General features: G+C 39.7%; 1 protein-coding gene across 1 annotated transcript; it reads left to right on the top strand.

Moving 5' to 3' along the window:
• The first annotated feature begins 1,194 nt into the window (after positions 1 to 1,194).
• On the top strand, positions 1,195 to 19,441 carry bgnb (biglycan b). The gene is made up of 8 exons (XM_086069893.1): positions 1,195 to 1,448; positions 8,074 to 8,335; positions 13,599 to 13,711; positions 14,113 to 14,326; positions 14,419 to 14,529; positions 15,229 to 15,322; positions 17,785 to 17,923; positions 18,001 to 19,441. Exons 2-8 carry the CDS (start codon positions 8,089 to 8,091, stop codon positions 18,196 to 18,198), a joined length of 1,116 nt encoding a protein of 371 aa, XP_085926019.1. The 5' UTR covers positions 1,195 to 1,448; positions 8,074 to 8,088; the 3' UTR covers positions 18,199 to 19,441.
• The last annotated feature ends 723 nt before the right edge of the window (positions 19,442 to 20,164 follow it).

Below are 20,164 nucleotides of genomic sequence, written 5' to 3'. Positions count from 1 at the left end.
TGGGAAAAGCTCCCAGATGGTGCGGCTCGCCTAACTGCCTCATTCTGGGTGCTGGCGAGCCAGAGAAGAAATCAGAGAGCCATTGGATGAGAATAGTCATCCTGCCAGAACAAAATCAAATAGAAATCATTGAGAAGACATAATGCCAGTTAATTACCACTGTCCCACAAAAATATATTTGAGCCATCTTCTTAATGGAGCCTGCAGGTAACAACATGTCTTCTCTATGGTTTACAATATTGTTACACAATCATGTATCGGCAATTAAGAATAGGTAAAGCTATGATTATTATTATTTTTTAAATCTTGAATTTGTATTTTGTTTGGCATAAGAACAGACTTCAAAGAGTCACAAACAAAGCACTTACTGTAAGTACGCTCACCAGCCACAATATTAGGTACACATGAATCTAATCAGTTCAATGACAATAAATAGAGTACAGCGCGCTTCATCTCAATACGGCACTATACAAAACGTAACACGAAAAATAGCAGGATAAAATTCATTTTGTTGGAAAGTCTACAAATGTTTTGCCAGACCGTTGTTACGTCACGATCAAGGTTTCAGTTTTTTTGAAATGCTTTTTTTTTCTTCTTCAAGAACTAGTCCCAATCTGCCAAACCGCTGCTTGTTGTGAAGTGAGTTGACTTAACTTCAATTGGCCGGATTGCTCTTATCTCACAAAACTTGTAAGTCCAGTCAGTTGTATCTCAAGGCACCATAGTATTTTTTTTTTTCATTTTTTAGTTAGTACCTTATTTATATCCATGAAAACATGTGAAACCCATCCACGTTTGATGTGGTACAGCTCCTCACGTCTGACCTGACATTGTTCATCAAAATTGAGCATTGCTATTTTTCAAATGGCAGATTCGCAACCAGGGCAAGTGGGCATACTAATAAAAATGGGCAATGATAATACCCTTTAAACCTTGTGCTTGTTTTAGGATTGAGCTCGTCTTGTCACTTGCAGCCAGCAATCCGCATGCCGTTGGCTGTCACAGAGCTCAATTTGATGCTGCTTACCATTGCTTGGGTGTCAAAACTTAGCACCGAGAAGACATCCAATCATCAATGTCGTCCTTTCTCGTTGGAAAGAAAACTAACTATAAAACTAAGTTTTTTTTCTTTTCTTTCTACTGCAGGAATCAAAGCAAACGCGGTACTGCACTTCTCCTCTTCCTCCTCCCTTATCCCAAAAAAGGGGAGAAAGGAGGCTGTCTTGTTGACTTTATGGGCTGGAAGCCCTGCTTGGGCTCACAGTGGCACACGGTGGTGGAGGAGCAGAGGCTGGATGTCAGGGGACCACAGAGAAATACTGTAATAATCCCTGAATGTGATGAACATATAAATAATAATCTGCAGGATAATCTGACGCACAGAGGGAGGCAACACTGTTCCACCAACTCTTGGAATTTGGAATTAATATCAGATTTTTATTCAAAAGGTAGGGGATGTTTTTTATTCTTCTTTTTATTTTATTTTTTATGTCAGGTAACATAACCGTTTAATTGTAACTTTGTATTTGGCATACCTCTATGGTTTATAGAGAAATTTGGAAAGCATGGGTAACATTATTTGTTTCTTGTCATCGTTGAGAAACAATCAAGTTTAAAGTGCATGGTGCCATTTCTACAATGCAACAAATTGCTGATTATTTTTAAAGGCAAAGATTATATTCACTGTTGTTTTACAGTTATTTATTTATTTATTTATTTATTTACTGTCACTCTAAATGATTGCACTGTAATAATTTACGTCACTTGTTGAGTGTCCTAAATACAAATCAGTACATATGCCTTCAATCTTTATTCCACATTTACACTAGATGGCGCAATCTGTTCGTAAAGCGAAAATAGTGACGGTTGGAACGCACTCATTCCCGACTGTGTTTCAAAACTGGCAAAACTTTTTCTCTCGTCAGACTCTACATACGTCTGTTGATGTTGTGTTCAGGTGTCGCATGAAAGGAATAAAAAAAAAAAAAAAAGAGACTCCGTCTCCCCCGGTGGCCCCATTCGGCCATATAGCCATGACATCACGCCCAGCGCATGAGCCACTCATGCCATTGAGTCACCTTAACTGTGCAAAGACAGAGCAAACAGTGTGGCGGCACTGGTCAGACACTGTCAATGAAACGTGTCTGTTTCCTGTCTCTTTACTTTCCCCGCTTATTAGTCAGTCTGGCTTTCCCCACACACTCCCACGTGTCACCCACCATTCACCTGTCTCCCCCAGCATCCATCTCAATTTCAATCTGTAATATACTCATCACTGCCAGTGCTCAAAAGTACTTTCAATTGGAATCATCTCACAGGCTGTTCTGGTGCTTTTGTATGCAGCTTTGCTCCCTGCAGTTTGCCACCACATCCAAGCTTGGTTGCTTCAGAGGAGCTGCCAAAGGCGTCCCTTTTTTTAGGGGCAGCAGTCACCAAATTACAGCCGCTGGGGCACTTTGCTCCACCCGGAGCCTGCTACAGGACCCGCCTAGCTCTGAATTGGACTTGAGTGGATAGAGGAGAACAGAAGAAATAGGCCTTCATTAGTCCCACATTGGGGAAAGTTACGTTTTCAAGCAGCAAAGTAGATGATAGCAAGACACACAAAAAAAAGTAAAAAAAAAAAGTCAAGTCTAATAATATCTGTGCATGTGAACAATAAGCAACAGCAGCACTTTCCAGCCCAACCGTTTGTGCGTGTTCGCCTGCACGGGCAAAACGGAGAGGTCAGCGAAACCAATCCCTTTCAAGGAGGATTTCATTATCCCCCCCCCCCCCCCCCCCCCGACTAAAACACCTTGTCAGTGTGCGTGCAAGTGTTGGTGAGTTTGGCCCGCAGGCGCATACTTGCGAGTTTTAGGTTTGTGTTGTTCTAGCTTTATTGGATTGCATTTTATATTGGATTTCTGTTCAGAATAACACCGACTTGTTACAAAACACTTTCTGTAAACATCATAAAATCCCACGGTCCAGCCCAGGCCATGAATAGATGTTCTCTCCGCATAACAATAAAAAGTTGAGCCTGCAATTATTGGCACTTTGCGGTCACTTTGTGGGCCCGCGTGTTAATCAGTTTTCAGATTTGACTTCTAAATGCTGCCCTGCTTTTGTATGCCCTGCCGGTAATCTTACGGTCTTATGAACCTACCCACTAGGCATGGACCAATATTAAATTCTGACTGTATGATAACCGTGAGCAAAAATATCACGGTATTAAAAGCACAACCCTAAAATTAATATTATTTTTTAAAATATTTGGGTAAATAAAATCAGCATTTTATCCTCACTAAACACAATCTGTTTAATTTTTTTAAACAAAATATAGAATGCTTTGTATATTAAGAAATGTCTAGCTAGGAATCGAAGAATATATAAGAAGGAGAAAACAAAACAAAAATAAACAATTAGAAGCAATTAACTACAGAGGAGGCTCATTTACTCAACTCTGCAAGCAGCCAATTATGTTATGCCTTGCTTATAAATCCACCTAAAAAAAAAGAAGAGCAGCTCATTACCAGCGATGGTAACAAAAACACCCCTACCACTTCTTCCCCCAATACTTTGCTACTGCCCTAAATCTCGACTTTCCATTTTCCCGACGTTGGAGAACAATGACGTGGCAGCTTTTACTTAACTCCCGACCCATTCTTGACTACGCTTCCATTCTGTATCTTCTGCTGGTTTGGCAACCGAGCCATGGAAAACCAGGAAAATGGCGTCCTTGCTGAAACCTCAGCTGTTTGTGGTGCATGATGATACTCTGCTTCATAGGCAACATATTATTTACATTGTGTGAGAGGGTGAACAAGGCTACATTGGTATACGCAGTTTTGAGGATCCTATAGGTAGAAAAGCGCTTATCCTACAAGGCGTTTTTTTTCTATTTTATCATCATTTTCCTGAGGTTTGAGTCTAAATCCTAAGTAATGAGTGGTTTCATTTCAAAGAGTGACAGTGTGAGTTAAATGACAGGCGCGATTCTCCTGACTCACTTAAGACTCAACACAGTGGGCTGCACGCCAGGGTGATTATTCTTGCCACACAGGCAGCATATAACGTAAATGCATGTTGAGCTTGACAAGGGCAAAACCTGCCTTGTGGGAATGACAGCAATATCGGATATTAGGGATGGATGGAAGCTCTGACAAGGCGCCAACACTTGATGGATTGTCCAGATAGAAAACGTGAAGCTAATCGAAGATTCCGGTTGAGAGAACCTTAAACGAAAACTACGCATGGATGCTACAGTGCATAACAACGTACAATTCTCTTTGAAAAATCACTAAGTTCCTTAATGGGTTTGTGCAAGTACAAGTAGGGAAATGTCTCTGGACTGTGCAGTTGTTCTTTCATTTCAGATGAAAATCATGAGACTGCATCACAGACTCACGCATGCATTTTCCTTTGCATGCATAACTGAGGCGTGGTCAATTCATTGGTTTCATTTTGGACGGAGTTAATTATGGTTAACTTGACATTATTCCCGTGTTTCATCAGCCAATTCCTCCTTTTCTTGTGCTCAATAATTTCCCCGTCAGACCTCAGAATTCACCCATCGGTGCCTAATTGTCTCACGAGTTTATATTTTATTTATTTTATGTGTATTATCTTTGTCCAGTCTTGTTGGCTCCTTTCTTTCTTCAGGATTAAACTGGACATAGAGATGACAGGACTTACAGAACAAATAAGTCAGGTTATCACAGCCAGAGTGGCCGGGATGCAGTTAACAGTAATTTCTTTACAAGTGCTTGCTTGCTTTTATTCCTCTTTCCAGTTCTTTTCCCTGTAGGCCCTCATCTCATCCAGACAAACCACTGCTTGGTTTGACCATCAAAAACCCTCTGATTAAAGCGCACATTTTTAGATTGACAATATATTTGTGATATAATTTTGTGCTGAAATTGTAGGTGTATGTTTGTGCTGTGTTGCAGCTCTTTGCTGTGTGCCATTGTGCGATGCGGAATAAATGTGTCGTCGTGGCTCTGTCCCGTTGGCTTCATTCTTCTGACCAAGCCAAGGCCACGGCTGTTATTTCTTTGCTGCAAAACGGTATAATTTAGCTGCTATTTATATAGCAGGGAACGGTTTGCCCGGGCCAGATCGGATCCACGTCATGCAATGTCTTTTTTTTCTTACTCATTTAAAGTAAAAGAAGGGAACTGTTATTTTGTTCCTCCACGTCCCTAGTAACAGAAATCGAAAGATTTTTTTTCACTGGCAATGGCAATGTTTTAAATTAAGAGGTCAATAAAGTTATTTACGTGCTAATCAAACAAAACATGTCTTGAAATAGCGATTAGCGTAAGACAAAGTTTTTACATGATGATATAAACCACGACAGGTCGGCAAAAAGCTTGCTTCCTTATTTAGCGTAATCATTTAAATTTAGGGGTGTCAAAATGTATGTGTTAAGTTTGAGTTAATTTAAAGTTTCTTTTACCACCACCCAAAAATTTTTTCACACGTGATTAATGTCCGCTCCTAACTTGGAAAGCCTGTAGCAGTTGCAACGCAGCAGACACGTCCACACCAAAATTTACTTGTAATAAATGTACCAATAATGCATATAGGAAGTTGTATTTCACAATTTAAATTTTTTTGCAGAATTTCACAAGTTACTTCATGTTAAAGATAGCTCTTAATAAGAAAAGAAAAATTCCCTGAGCTGTCACCAACATCTTATAAATGCAATTCTGCCATCTAGTGGCAGAAAAATGACCAACACAAATAAATATCACATTCGGTTTTTTTGACAGTACAGTACATCTTTTAAATTTTAACTCAATTGAATTATTATGAAATTAATGTATCAATGACTAAAAGATGCAGCCATATTTCTATTATTTAAATTTTTTTCCCACTTCTATGTTAACAAGAGTATGAAAACTTGGGGGAAAAAATATTTTTATTGTTCTTTTTATTGTACATTTAGAATAGATGTCAAATTTGAGATCATGAGTTAAGTATTGAAGAAATGCGATTAATTACAATAAAAAATTTGAATCACCTGACACCCAGTTTAAATTCTTTAAATTCAATTTACACCTAGTACCAGGCTCCAAAATACTTAGTCCTCCAAGTACCACCATAATGACCAACATTAAAATACAGTATTGTAGCCAGTGTTCATAAAAAACAAGACAGGTTGCTCAAGGAGTACGTTTAACAATATTGGAAGCCTTTATAAAGTTCGAACAATAAAATTGTGCTTGAATATAGGAAAATAGATTAAATTATTCCTGATTAAATTAAGATGGAAGCATGAAACTGCCAATATGGAGTAAAAAATTTTGAGCGGCAAAAACTATTGAATGTATTTATTCAAACATATTTGCAAGTACACATTTGAACATATTTGCACGTTCACTCAAATGTATTTAAATACGCTCAAATATGTTTGTAAATATGTCAGTTTTGTCGGTCAAAAATATTTTCTCCACATTGGCAGTTCTACGCTTCCATAAATTTAAAACTTGCTATCTTATCATCCCGATACTTGTCAAGCGTCTACTTGTTGAAACTTGCAAACCAGCAGGAGCAGCTGGTGCGGACGGCACGCAGGCTTTTGGCACCATAAGCTGCAGTTCCAGCGCCCTGTGGAATCCAAAAATCGGTGAACGCGACAATGCTTGCCAGCTGCGCTTTGCTTCATGGGATTAGCCTTGATGCTAAAGATCAACAGTTCCCGCGCTACGGATCAATTAGTTTGGCCACTCTTATTTTTGCAGAGATTAGCCCAAGTGGGTGTGAGTCTAGTCAGCACAGGCAGAATAAATCAAACACACTTTTACATATTTGTAGATCTCTATTAGTCCGTGTGCAGCTTGACATACATTACGGGGTGTTTTGCTGACATGCTATTTGAGAAGAAGAACACACACTTGCACTTGCTCTTAGCCTGTTTCCTCTGTGAATGAATTGCATCTTTGTAAGGCTGCACCCTTGCAATAATTTCCACCTCTAAAGCCACGAAGAGACCTGACCTCAGCTCGGTGTGCAGGAAGCAGACGCCGGCATTTGGTGGTTGGAGCGCCTTCAATTCCCTGAACGGATTCTTGGGTCCCACTTGGTGCAGTGTAAACTTCTGAGCGCTGTAGTCTAGATTCATCAGACTGGATCATATTATTACAAAGTGCCTTAATCACTATACTTAGCTCACAAAGCACCAGCAATCATTGACCTGTTAGAGGGCTAAAGGAAAAACATTTGCTGTTGGCCTACGTCTTCGGTCGTCTTTGGGTGGGAACACGTTCATGTCAGCCATGTAGAGATTTTGGAGACTATAATAATAGGCAGGTACATGATGTCATTTTTTGTTATATTTAGTTGCCAGTGCATATTTCTGTCTGTGTTTGGTGACATAAATGGGGTGGACACAATATCAGAAATGCATCCTCAATAGAATATAAACAAGTATCAGCAAAACCAGATAATTGAAACCTTTATTAAATATTATCAATAGAGTTGGGCACTTCCTTCATTTGTCAATTCCCGTCATTGACGATGCCCCCCTTTCACAGAGTGCTTACGCATTTAGGAGGTGAGTGCGAAGCCTTGCAAAAATACACAAAATGAGAAGGACCGTCTGTACTGACCTCGATCGACGGACGTAAACCTGCTTCAGTCGTTGCTCAGTCCGTGTTTTGTTTTTTTACGAGGCTTTGCATCATAAAGCACTCGCCACAGTTGATAATCGTTGACAATAATTAGCGAAAAGCGAAACTTACTTCAGACTTATTTGCGGAGGTGGACTGACGGAATGTCCTTTAGTACATTACAGTCTGTAACAGACGGACGCCCGGTCCATTGACGATTCAGTAGCTACTGATGGAATGCCCATGTCTGTATGTCAATCCTAAAATAGTGGTGACGGAAGCGTAGTTAAAATAAAATGACGGACTGACGATGATAGTTTTTTTCGGCTTGAAAATAGGACGGATTGACGATGACGGAAGGTTGCGCAGTGTGCTGACAAATGACTGTAACATGTTGTAAACTGCCGACCTCTGCTTACTTGTAGTATATCAATTTCTGCTCCTCTTCATTTTGCTTCGTTTTTTTTTTCTCTTTAAGGTGCCCCAACCAAAGATGCAGTCCTGTTGTTCCTTCCTGCTGTTACTATGCATGGCCCAGCTGCTCTCCCCGTCCGCTGCCCTGCCGTTCGAGCAGAAAGGCTTCTGGGATTTTGCCCTGGACAGTCTGGACATTGACCTGAAGTCCATGATGAAGGATGAGGAAGAAGGATCAGCCATTGAAGAGTTGCCCCCCCCTGACATGCCCACGTGCCCCTTCGGCTGCCAGTGTCGTCTCAAAGTGGTCCAGTGCTCTGACCTCGGTCAGTGAGAGTGTGTTTGTTTGTGTGTGTGAGTGAGTGTGTGTATTTGTGTACAACATGGATATGTATGTGTGATATTTGTCAACAGCAAATGTCCAAGGTTTTCAAACAGGCCCGTTGGGAAAAGCAAATGTGTTGAGTAAAACACAACTGAGTAACGCACTGACTGAAAGTCTGAGCGTTGCATGACTCTCATAACTCCACAAAGCGAAGCTGTCTTTTGTTCTAATATCAAAAAGATTAAAAAAAAAAGAAGTATTTTGACAACTGAAGGCATCTCTTTCAGGGATTCTCTGTTCCAGATTCTGTGTGCAGATACCGAGTGGACGATGAGGTTTAGTCAGAAACCAAGTAGAGCTGTGGTGGGAACCGGAGAATGTTGATGGATTGAGAGGGATCAAACGAGTGAAGGAATTGAGGGCAGCAGAGAGAAAATCAGTATGATCTTGGGCAAATAACAGACACTTAGAGAATATGATGGGAGGACACAAGCTATTTCATGTTCAGGGCAATGGGTTCTCACAAATATTTGGGAGGAAAGCGGATGATATGCTTAGTATCACCAAAAATAAATCAAGTCCAGCTAAAGACATTTGACTTAAAAACGGTTTCTTCATACTTCATTTTCCCTTTGGATTCAAAGTTTTCAACAATCAAGAAGATGCTTTCGCCTCAACCTTTTGATGACCGTAATGTAGTGGTGTCAAAACCAGGTCAAGAAAATAAAAACCCTGCCACAATTTCGCATTAGCCATCGGCGATTCTACTCAACTGGCTTCCGGGGAGCTCGTAAAAAATCCTGTGGCTAAAGCCAGACCGTGGCAGTGTTTTTACTTTCTAGAACTGAATATGACACCTCTGCCATAATAAGGGTAATCAAAAATCTACACATACTTTACTGTTCGAACAAGCAATATACATGAGCCAATACCATTGCATTTGATACTTTATAGTCAGATACATGATCCAAAATTAGCTTTGCATTAAAACAGTCATCAAAGAGAGCAAGTTTTAATTCCTCAGTCATTTGTAAATATGAGACACGTGTGGAGACAGAACAATCGTATAGATTTGGGAGGGAGGGAGGGAGGGAGGATAGGAAATGTGCTGAGAGAAAACCTTGGCTAAGGAACTTCAACATGCTCACAAAAGTGTCATTCAGAAACTCAAGCTCGAACAATGCACAGAATAAAGTCCTGTGTGACTGGACAAACTAAGATAGGCACATAGCAACTGCATAGCAACTGACTACATTATCACCGTTATATGTACATAGTAACTGCAGCACTCATCATCACATTATCATCATAAGGGACATCGTAGCTGCATAAGCATAATACATATGTAACACAATAACCTACTGACATGCATAAGCATAATAACAGTATAAGTATAATACACCAACACCATAACACAATGACCCCATGACCCAACCTAAAAGTCACCGATGACCAACTGACCCAGCCCCAAACACAGAATTACTAATAGTAATGCTAATAGCCTATTAGCATTACTTTAGGTACGAGGGTCATCTCATCCAGGAGAGATGGTCATATTTTTAAATGAAAAATAAAAAGTCAACATGATGAATATTATCTGTCAAAATTCCCACTGAGAGTTAAATCGACCATTAAGCAATCAAAAACCCGTAAAAAATGATGTTCATGCAATCAGGTACTGAATTCCCCATTTTCTAATGTTTCTATTGACGTTTACAAGCCAGTGTTGCCATACATGCAGGTATAAAGATCCTCAACTTTCTCCAAGTTTCTGTTTAGACATAATGGTTCTGTTGATTCATCACTTTGTGAACTCTCTGTATTTACTGTGCAAGCCTGGTGTTTCTGCACAGGATAAATGTGGAAGCATATAATTTCCTGGATGCTTATTTAGAACAGATGTGTGTTCGGCAGTGGCGTCTGTCTCCTCTCCGTGTGCATCCCCACACGATGTTAAGTATTTGTCTGGAGGGGCGTTGGGGTCTGACCAGGTGCCAGTTTTGTCAGTCTGTGGTGGAGCCTTTGAGCTGTGTGGCTTTACGGGTGAAATCTGCGGTTCGGGGTTTGGGGTCGCTGGAGATGCATTGTGCTTCTTGAATCGTTGTTCAACTTTTGTTTATATGGACGATCGACTTTGATGCCGCGTTCCACGTTTGAGGGTGTGAGTTGAAGCAATGCTGAGAGCTGCTCTGGCACAGATAAACATTTTTGATCCCAGAGCGCCCTACTGGTCAGAAACATTCATGCTCCCACAAATTTTTAAAGCATTTACTGTATGATTAAGGCTAGCTTGCAACTTGCCAGTATTGCTTGCGTGGATTTGAACCGAAACTGGACGGCACTGCGACGTTCGATCCCTGGTGGTGAAAGGGAGGGTGCGGTTGGTTGGATGGGTACATCTAAACTTAACTCTGAATGGACAGCTGTGGCTGCTAGATGTGGTTGGTGGAATGCTGGATCCCAATGGGACAGCTGGTACTAGGCTGCCAAGCTGACCTGCTTGCATCATGCACGCGGTCCGGATGATCTCCACTTTCGAGTTTGTGGTCAGCTTGAGCAATTGACCTTTCTTTGTGATGTGGTTAATGATCAAGACAACCCAATATCATTTTACCCAAATGACCAAATGTTGAGGCAGAGGCGGATTTCTTGATACCAGATTGGAACATGCTAGGAGTGTGGGGATTAATATCATAATACAGCGGTGACTTGAGATACGTTTCTGCACAGTATATAATATAATCATTGATAGTGTGCTTATTGTGACCAGATAAAAAAAAACAACTAAAACTGGGCTGCTAAAGTTTAGCTAAAAATCAACAAGGGACACAGAAGTAGGAAGTAATGGTCTCACCTGCTACCAATTAGATGTGGATGACAATGAGAACACAAATGTGAATGTGAACGTGAATTGAAAGGAATTTAATAGTAAAATCCCCTTTTAACTCATTCACTCCCAGCCATTTTCACTGAAGCAACCCCCTTTGTTCCCAACTGTTTTACTGGATTTTGACTGATTTTGCAAGACCCACAGAATATTGTGTTCTATTGTTATAAAAACAGGGAACCTACCAAAAGAAAGATTCACTTCTTTCATCAGGAAAAAAAAGTATATTTGTTTCTGTTTTCGTTTTGCAGAAATTAGCATTAGAATATAGAGCTAAGTTTCATCATTATTCACAAATCTGTTTAAAACACTGGGGAAAAGAGCCTTTTTGCAACATGGCCTGGTTGATCTCTTATACTCTGCTGCCACCTACCGGCTGTTTTTGTAATTACTACTATTGCTTTAAGCGTTCTCTTCAGTTCAGAGGCTGCATCAAAGCCTTCTGTATGCTCTAGCATAAAAAAACATAACGTATAAATATGTTTTTGGGACCATGGCAATATTTAAAAGTTGTATACGTTTTTGGGAACAAATAAGTTAATAGGTTTATTGTATGAATCGCTATGACAACCGTGTGATTGATATATACATGGCAAAACACGGGATGGTGGAGTAGGACCGGCGTTATATCGGGTCAAAACAATGGGGTTAGCTAAATCCACCGTCATGCGGGACCCAAGGTTCAAAACCCTGGTCCTGGTCACCCTAGTCTTGGTACACTTGCCTGATCTCAGTGCAGGCTGCGTGAGTTCAGTTCAGGGACGTAAGAGTATTGCATTTTTCATTATAGTTAGCTATTATTTGGTTTTGTAAACTCAATTAGTTTGAATTAGATTTTAGGGGCACGTTTGTTAGCTTTAACATAAATTACAATTCCCAAACAACTTGATTTCCTCCTTCTGTAGCTACAGATGTGCGGCAATACCAAAATGAATACATTCAAAATCAAACCTGAAAGCTCATGCTTGATATTAATTAGCAAAGATGAAAAAGGACGTTTTCGCTATAATTGTCATTTTAGTTTGTTTTACTAAGTTGCAGTTTTTGTTTTCTTAAAAGCATTCTAATTTTTATTTTATTCCGAAGAAGAACGAAAATGCTTTTCCAATTTTAATGTTACGTATAATTTGCGTTAACTAGGCTAGAATAACTTTGGTTCAGTTACTACACAGTGATGGTGTGAATGTGAGAGTGATGTAGTATGTCATAGAGATATATAATTACATTTTAAATTTTGAAGTAACAAAAAAAAGCTTTCTTAACAACTGTCACTGTCACTGTTTCGTGTACTTATTTGTCTTTTTTTTCCTCTTTGTTTTTTTTTTTTTTCTTCTTTACTGAGAGAGCTCATTATTGTTCATTCGGTAATCTTACCGATTCGATATGTCATCATCATTGCTCTCTCTCTCTCTTTCCTTTTTTTCTCTTTTTCTTTTTTTTGTATGTGCGTGAGTATGTGCATGAGTATATGCATGTGCGTGTGTGTGTGCATGTGTGCGTGCGTGTGAGAGTATACTCATTAATTCACCTAAAACCTATTAAAAAAGGTTGTCAGGCGACCCGAGGAAGGATCAAAGAAAAGAAAGGAAGGTGTACTTATTTTTCTATTGGGGGCAGCGTGGCTCAGTGGTAGAGTGGTCGTCTTCCAACCCAAAGGTTGTGGCTTCGATCCCATGCTGTTGTGATCATGTCGAAGTATCCTTGAGCAAGATACTGAATCCCCAGTTGCTCCTGATGCTGCGTCATCAGTAGGTGAATGCCTGAGTAGTCGACTGTAAAGCACTTTGAGGGCCTTGGTGGAAAAGCGCTATTTAAATAAAGTGATATTTACCATATTGGAACCAAAACAAGATACTTTCATCGCCAGGTGCCAAGTTTACCACACACACACGATAACACACAGCCAACAGAGTGCCAACTTGTGTTGATTCTTTTTCATTTGACAGAAGCTTTTAACTGATGGTACTTAAATTGCCGCCTTTGCGACTTTGGTCAAATGAAGACCAGACATAAAACATCTGGTGTGCCCATCTGGTGTGTGCGTGTATGTGGGTGTGTGTGTGTGTAAGTGTGCATGTCTTTATATGCAACCAACCCTTTATGTGCTACTTTGACGTCTCCATGGTTGTGCCTATGTCCATCTGTCATTAAAATAATGACTCAGAACCCCAAAGCGCTCATTTGACATTGTGCGGCACTGCGATTGGTTTAATTCCCAGGTCTTAAAACACACCAACGCCTTATTTTCCCTTAAGTCAGAAGATCCTACACGGTGGCACAGTGAACACAAACCAGCTTTTAAGTGTCATTCTTCACAAGTTCCTGTGGAAGTGTTTAATCAGGTTTGGCTCTCTTCTGTGTTTTTGTTGGTCTCCAGGTCTGAGTGAGGTGCCAAGTAATATTCCTCCTGACACCAGGTTCCTGGATCTTCAGAACAACCATATCACCGAGCTGAGAGAGAATGACTTCAAGGGCCTGATCAATTTATACGTAAGAGAAACGTGCAATCTGGTCACATTTACAGTGAGCTTTGCTGGTTGTGTAACCCACTCTTCTTATAATGTCTTGAGTGGTAGTGTGAAATATCATTAACGATCTCAATTCTTAGGAGATTAAGAGATTTATTTCCTTCCATTAAAAAAAATCCTTTACAGTTTCCTGTGAGAGCTTAAATTGTGTGAAAAATGAGGTTTAAGGCCTAACAAGAGTAGTCATCATTGCTTCCCATTTTGCCGAGAAGATTTGCTTACTTCTTACAGACATTCTCTAGCATCAAAAATTAGGCTGCATTAAGATTTTTTTTAGACTCATTACTTCAGCCCGAGTCTCGAGATACTCATCTATTTATTGACTATTTGGACGCTATTATTTAACTAACTTGCTTTTCACAGGGATTATCTCTGAGAAACAACTACATCTCCAAGGTCCACCCCAGGGCATTCATCCCGCTACAGAGCATGCAGAAGCTCTACTTCTCCAAGAATCTGCTGACCTCTATCCCCAAGAACTTGCCCGTCTCCTTGGTGGAGATCAGGATCCACGAGAACCGCATCAGGAAGGTGCACTCTGGTGCCTTCTCAGGACTGGGCAACATGAACTGCATAGGTCAACGATCACGAAAACAACTCTGTTACTCGCTCAGGCACTGATGATTAGGGTTTTTATTTTGACTTATAGGTTTGTCTTCTGTCTTGCAGAGATGGGTGCAAACCCCATCCAGAACAGTGGTTTCGAGCCTGGTGCCTTCAAGGGTCTCAAACTGAACTTTTTGCGCATATCAGACAGCAGACTGACTGGCGTCCCCAAAGGTAATTGCTCTCTGTCCTTTCTTTAGTCCAGTGGTTCTGAACTTTGTTGGAGGTACTGAACTCCACCGGTTTCCTATGTGCACTCACCAAGACATTCTTTATTGAAAAATACAAAGATAAATAAGACATAAATAGGTATAGGGTTTACTTTTGAACAAATTGAACTGGGAGAGCATCAGATCCAGCTCTTTTCACCTTGAATGTAGAAAGTGTTGTGTTCTTAAGGAAGTGTTCCTTTAGTTTTGCTAGTGCCGGACTACAATTGCTCAACTTATCATTGCAAATCATGCAGTTAGGACGCTGACTCCCACCACACAGCTCATCTTTATATTTATACAGCCAGAGCGGTTTTCTTAAGATGGAACCCAGGGGCAGCACATACAAAGACAATAGCAGAGGTCCGACCACTTTGCTTTTGCTCGACAGTTTGTATGAAGGGATTACCATTTAAATGAAAACGGGTCCCTTCATTGGTTCATACTGTTATTGGTTAGATGTTATTATTGTTTCTTTATCGTTTTATATTCTTTTTCCTTTTTATGCGGGTCACTGGTCTGAAATAAATTAGACATAATCTTATTATCCATCAGTATAATTAAAAAAAAAAAAGTCAACAGGTCCAAATTGGAATATGACAAACAGCTGTGAAAAAGCTCAATGGAGTCTTTCGGAGACAATGCAGTTTCTTTTCCCTTTCAGATCTACCTGAGAGTCTTCATGAGCTTCATCTTGACCACAATGAGATCCAGGCTGTGGAACTGGAGGACCTGAAACGCTATAAGAACCTGAACAGGTAATCTCCAGCAAGAGCCGTTTTCAAGATTTTCCACAATATAAACATAAAACAAAAAGTTTGTAAATTTGTATTTGGTCTACAGTGATACCCTTGTTTATCGTGGGGGTCACGTTAAAAAAATTACTCGCAATAGGCAAAATCCACGAAGTAGAGGTTGAAAGTTAGTTGTCATGACTACTGTTGCTTCTTCTTCATCTTCTTTGTCTAAAGAACATTTTTGGGAATGCTACTTTATAAAAGTTATTAGTTATATATTAAATTTGTATATATATATATATATATATATATATATATATATATATATATATATATATATACATATACATATATATATATATATATATCCACACACACACACACCTACACGTGCATAAATCAGAAATGCAACAAATAAAAGGAGAAACATTATTGCTATAATTTAGTTGTAAATTACCATTCTGCAAGCATAGGTTTCAAACAATTTAGAGACCAACATTAGTAATGTTCATACAAACAATAATACTGTAAGTCAAAGTTTTTATTACATGGTGATATGTTGGTTTTCCATTGGATTTTGCTAATATCACTGTAATATGAATTTATCAACTATGTGAAGCACTGCACCACCAAATGAATTATACTCCTAAACGCTAAACATCTTGCAAAGCTAAATGTCACCGAGCGCTGGATAAGAAGTTGACTTTTCCAAGGTGACATAGAGTGGAAGAATGAATGCACTCGAAGCTAATGACAGAAGCTAACAGGCATCTAGAAGGAACACAGCTGGGCATAATCATGCGTAGACAGCACCGCAAAGCCTGCATGAAGCGCCTCAGTGAAGCTTTCCTTAAAGGTGTATATATGCTTAAGTGTGTTTCTGGAGACACTGTACATTGAAATGGTGCCAGCGGGCCAGTCCAGAAACACACCCACTTTTTGGATTCTACCCAAGCTTGTCTGCCATCCAATACCGAACATGAATTCAAAGTTGCTTCGAACTTTTGAAGTTTTCCTCTATTCTTAAACTGAGAGTATGCCATTTCATCCTTTGGAATGGATCTCCCATCAAGGGCGATGTGAATCATACCCCTCCACCTTCACCTCCCAGTAATGCCGCGCACTCATTGCTTCTTTGCTCATCACCTGAAAACACAAGAAGCCAAACCTCTTGCTCGTATTGCTTTTGGACTGGCGTGATCCAAATGCTGCTCTCTTGTTCCCATTAGACAGGCTAAGGTAATTGTTGTCGATGTCTGGGTCCAGAGTAAGATCAGTAGCATCTGCAAGGAAGAACAAATCAGACACTTAGGTTCACTCGAATGTGTTTAGGTGTTGAGTCAAGTTGAAAAAAACTTGAGATCCATTTGTGATGCTCTTGACCGGCTTGAGGGAAGGCTTATTCTTGTAATGGTAGATGCTGGACCCTTTTGTACTTGCTATTGCTCATAGCTGTGATAAGGAACTTAATACTGTTGCTGTTCCCGAAGGGCTTGGCTAAATCAAGGAAGATTTGGGCTTTTTTCCTCTCATTTGGGTGACAACATCAGTTGGAATGGGTGTGGCGTGTGGAGTTGTTCCACCTAACTGAAGCAATTCCACATATTTGGCCATGAAGCTGAGGCTGGGGTCAGATTTTCCCAAATGAGTGAAAACGAAGCACAGAGCATGGTCGACACCAGAAGCAAGAGCTGCTCGATTCAACTCGGACTTATTGCGCACCACCTTTGCACTTGTACCGATCAGCATCATGGTCACACAGGCAGACATTTTTGCTATAATTATAGTTAGTTTTAGTTAGTTTTGTAAACATAAAATGTAGTTTTAGTTTTTATTTCATTTCTTTAATGAAATTGTTGAATTTTTTTTTTTTCGTTAGTTTTAGTTAACTAAAATAACCTTTGTGTGGATAAAATACCCTTGGGTGTTTTTCTTCTTTTGTAAAGCTTTGGGTAATTAAGCAAAACTTGGGTCAAAATGACCCAGGAATTATTATTGCTGTTCCTGAGAAGAAGAAAAAGAACCAGAATTTGCAAGATTACACACAAACACACCCACACACACATGTTCCTGATACATTTGGATTTAATAACATGACCCCGGGTCAAATTGACCCAGGATGTTATTACTAATCCAGGGAAACAAATCATTGTCTTTGAGCTGTGTATTTTCACACACAAAAGAAGAGTTCGTCACACTTTTGAACAATTAAATATGTCTTCGGGTCATTTTGACCCAGATGCAATTGCCGTTCCTGAGAAATGAACATCACACACTGAGAAATTAACATCACAGATATAATATATTCTATTTGGATTACACACATTTATGACATGTTTGGATGACTAAATATCATGGTCAAAGTGACCCGGAGACATTATTGCTGTTCCTCTCAAACAAACAAAAACAAGTGGTTGAACATATAGCAGCAACAGTCCCACAATTGAGGTACCATATACACGCGTGTCCCCTTTTCGCTGCAGGTTGGGTCTCAGTTTCAATCACATCCGCAACATCGAGGGTGGAAGTCTTGCCTTTGTGTCAAGACTCAGAGAGCTGCACCTGGACAACAATCAACTTTCCACTGTTCCCAAAGGCCTCCCAGATATGAAATACTTACAGGTGAGTCTACAGCAAGCCTCGGCCATGTCGTGTTTTTTTCAAGACCATTCCACAAGTGTTCTCCTTTTGCTCTCAAGGTGGTGTACCTCCATAATAACAACATCGCCAAGGTGGATTTGAATTCCTTCTGTCCTAAAGGAGCAGGAATGAAGAGAGCTTTCTACCATGGCATCAGCCTCTTCTCCAACCCTGTCAACTACTGGGAGGTGCAGCCCGCAACATTCCGCTGCGTCAGCGACCGAATGGCCGTCCAGTTCGGAAATTACAAAAAGTAGAGGGGTGGGTTTGCTGGGGGATGCAAAGTATGAGGGGCAAGTGATGGAGAAATGATGGAGACCGTTTAAATGAATAAAATTTTAAAATATTTGAGAAGATTGAAATGTCCTTTAATTATAGTATTTCTTTGAGGGGAGGGAAGCGGGTGGCCAGAATAAAAATTCAGGTGCAGTTAAACTTTGAGATTTTGCTCTGTTCAATTTCAGTTGAGAGGTTAATTAAGCCCGATCCAACATAGAAAAAAAAAGAAACAGAAACACAATCCCCTTGCACAATGTTGTTTTTTGTGATTAAAGTTTATTTTTTTGTATTAAAATTACCCATGGGAAAATAGAAAAGCCACATAATAGATTTTTTTTTTTTTTTTTTTTACATCTAGAAACATTTGCTTTTTGTGATTGAGTGTTGTGCTTTGGGAGAGTTGCTCAGATCTTGTCTTTAAATCCAGCAAGTGATGGTGTTAGATGTTACTATTTATCACCATTTAGCAAGAAACAACAAGACTTACAGAAATTCAAGTTTCGGTGCTTCAGTAACATGTTTTCTTTCAACTTGGGCTTCACTTGACAGGGCAGCCTCTATTATCAACAGTAAACATGTTTTATATTGACCCGACTGAACGTCAACAGCCTTTCTGTGTCAAGAGTCTCTCGTGTGCCTTTGATTACTATATCCCTGTCTGTAAGTAGTCCTTGAGGGTGCGCTTAAGTAGCGGGGTGTGCCCCATTTCGAGCAACACACATACCAGCTTTGCTTACGGACAATCAAAAAAAGTGTTGTGTACGCATAGTGCTGCAAACTAAAGTAGCGTTGATGCATTGTTTTTGCACAGTTTTTGCTCACTTTCTTTCTGCTTGGTCATGCAAAAGCGCTTTTTTACTATAGACATGTTGTCTTGTTTCCACTCTGTAATCTGACAAGCTACTGCTGCATGTGAATAAAAACATTTCCAAATGCTGCATTAAGCCAGAGAGCAACCCCTGGGTCCAATATTAAATTGCAGAATTTATAGAATGAATCAACCATTTAGCATAACTGTTATTATTTTAACTGTTAGATTGTTAGAGAAAATGTTATTGGGTCCTTATTGGAGTTTACGCATACTGGTTTGAACACATGAATCTGTCGTCGATTTAAATCTATATTATGTTTAATGGTGCTATATGTACATTTTTTTTCCAGTGTAAACCTTCACAGATTATTACCAACACAACAGAATGCAAATAAATTATGTCAAAGATGTCTATGTGCCATTTTGCAGCCATAGGTCTACCAATTGAATTCATTATCTATCCATGACCCCAATTATAATTTACCATTCCTTCATCTTAATTTCCATCCATCCATCCACCCATCCATCCATCTAAAAAAAAAAAGAGAGCATATATTGTACCAGTTTGATCAAATCTGAGTTTATTTTTTCATGCGTGTAATGTGAGGCACAAGGATGATAAAATATAAAAGTGGATTTTGTTGCAGTCTTACTGTCTTGGACGCCGCATTGCTTAGCAACTGACACAAACACAATAAAATAACGATATAAACACGGGTAGTCAAACATTCGCCCCGCGGGCCAGACTTGGCCCATCAGGGAGCCCAATCTGGCCCGTGAAGACAAAACACAAACTTGAGTGTTCACTAAAATGATTCATTCATTGTTGTGGCTAATTTTGTCCACCGGAGGTCGCACTAATGACCACTAAGATGACATTCTGAAATTTGGCTCTTACTCAGGATTTGATGCCACAATTGTATGCTCATTTTGGTTAAGAAATTTCTGATTACTCTCTAATAAAATGAAAACAAAATGGGAATATTTTCAGAATGTACGTGTAATTATTTGCACCAAAAAAAAGGGAAATATTTTTCAATATTTACGGCTGATTAGGCCACAAGCATACTGGTCTGGCCCACAAGATCAAATTTGGGTGAAAGTTGCCCCTCAATTAAAATTAGTTTGACACC

Source organism: Leptonotus elevatus, chromosome 2 (genome assembly GCF_054856555.1).
Source record: "Leptonotus elevatus isolate MCC_2025b chromosome 2, RoL_Lele_1.0, whole genome shotgun sequence".
Classification (NCBI taxonomy): Eukaryota; Metazoa; Chordata; class Actinopteri; order Syngnathiformes; family Syngnathidae; genus Leptonotus; species Leptonotus elevatus.
Note: the sequence above shows the minus strand (reverse complement) of the source record. Positions and strands in the feature narration are given on the sequence as shown.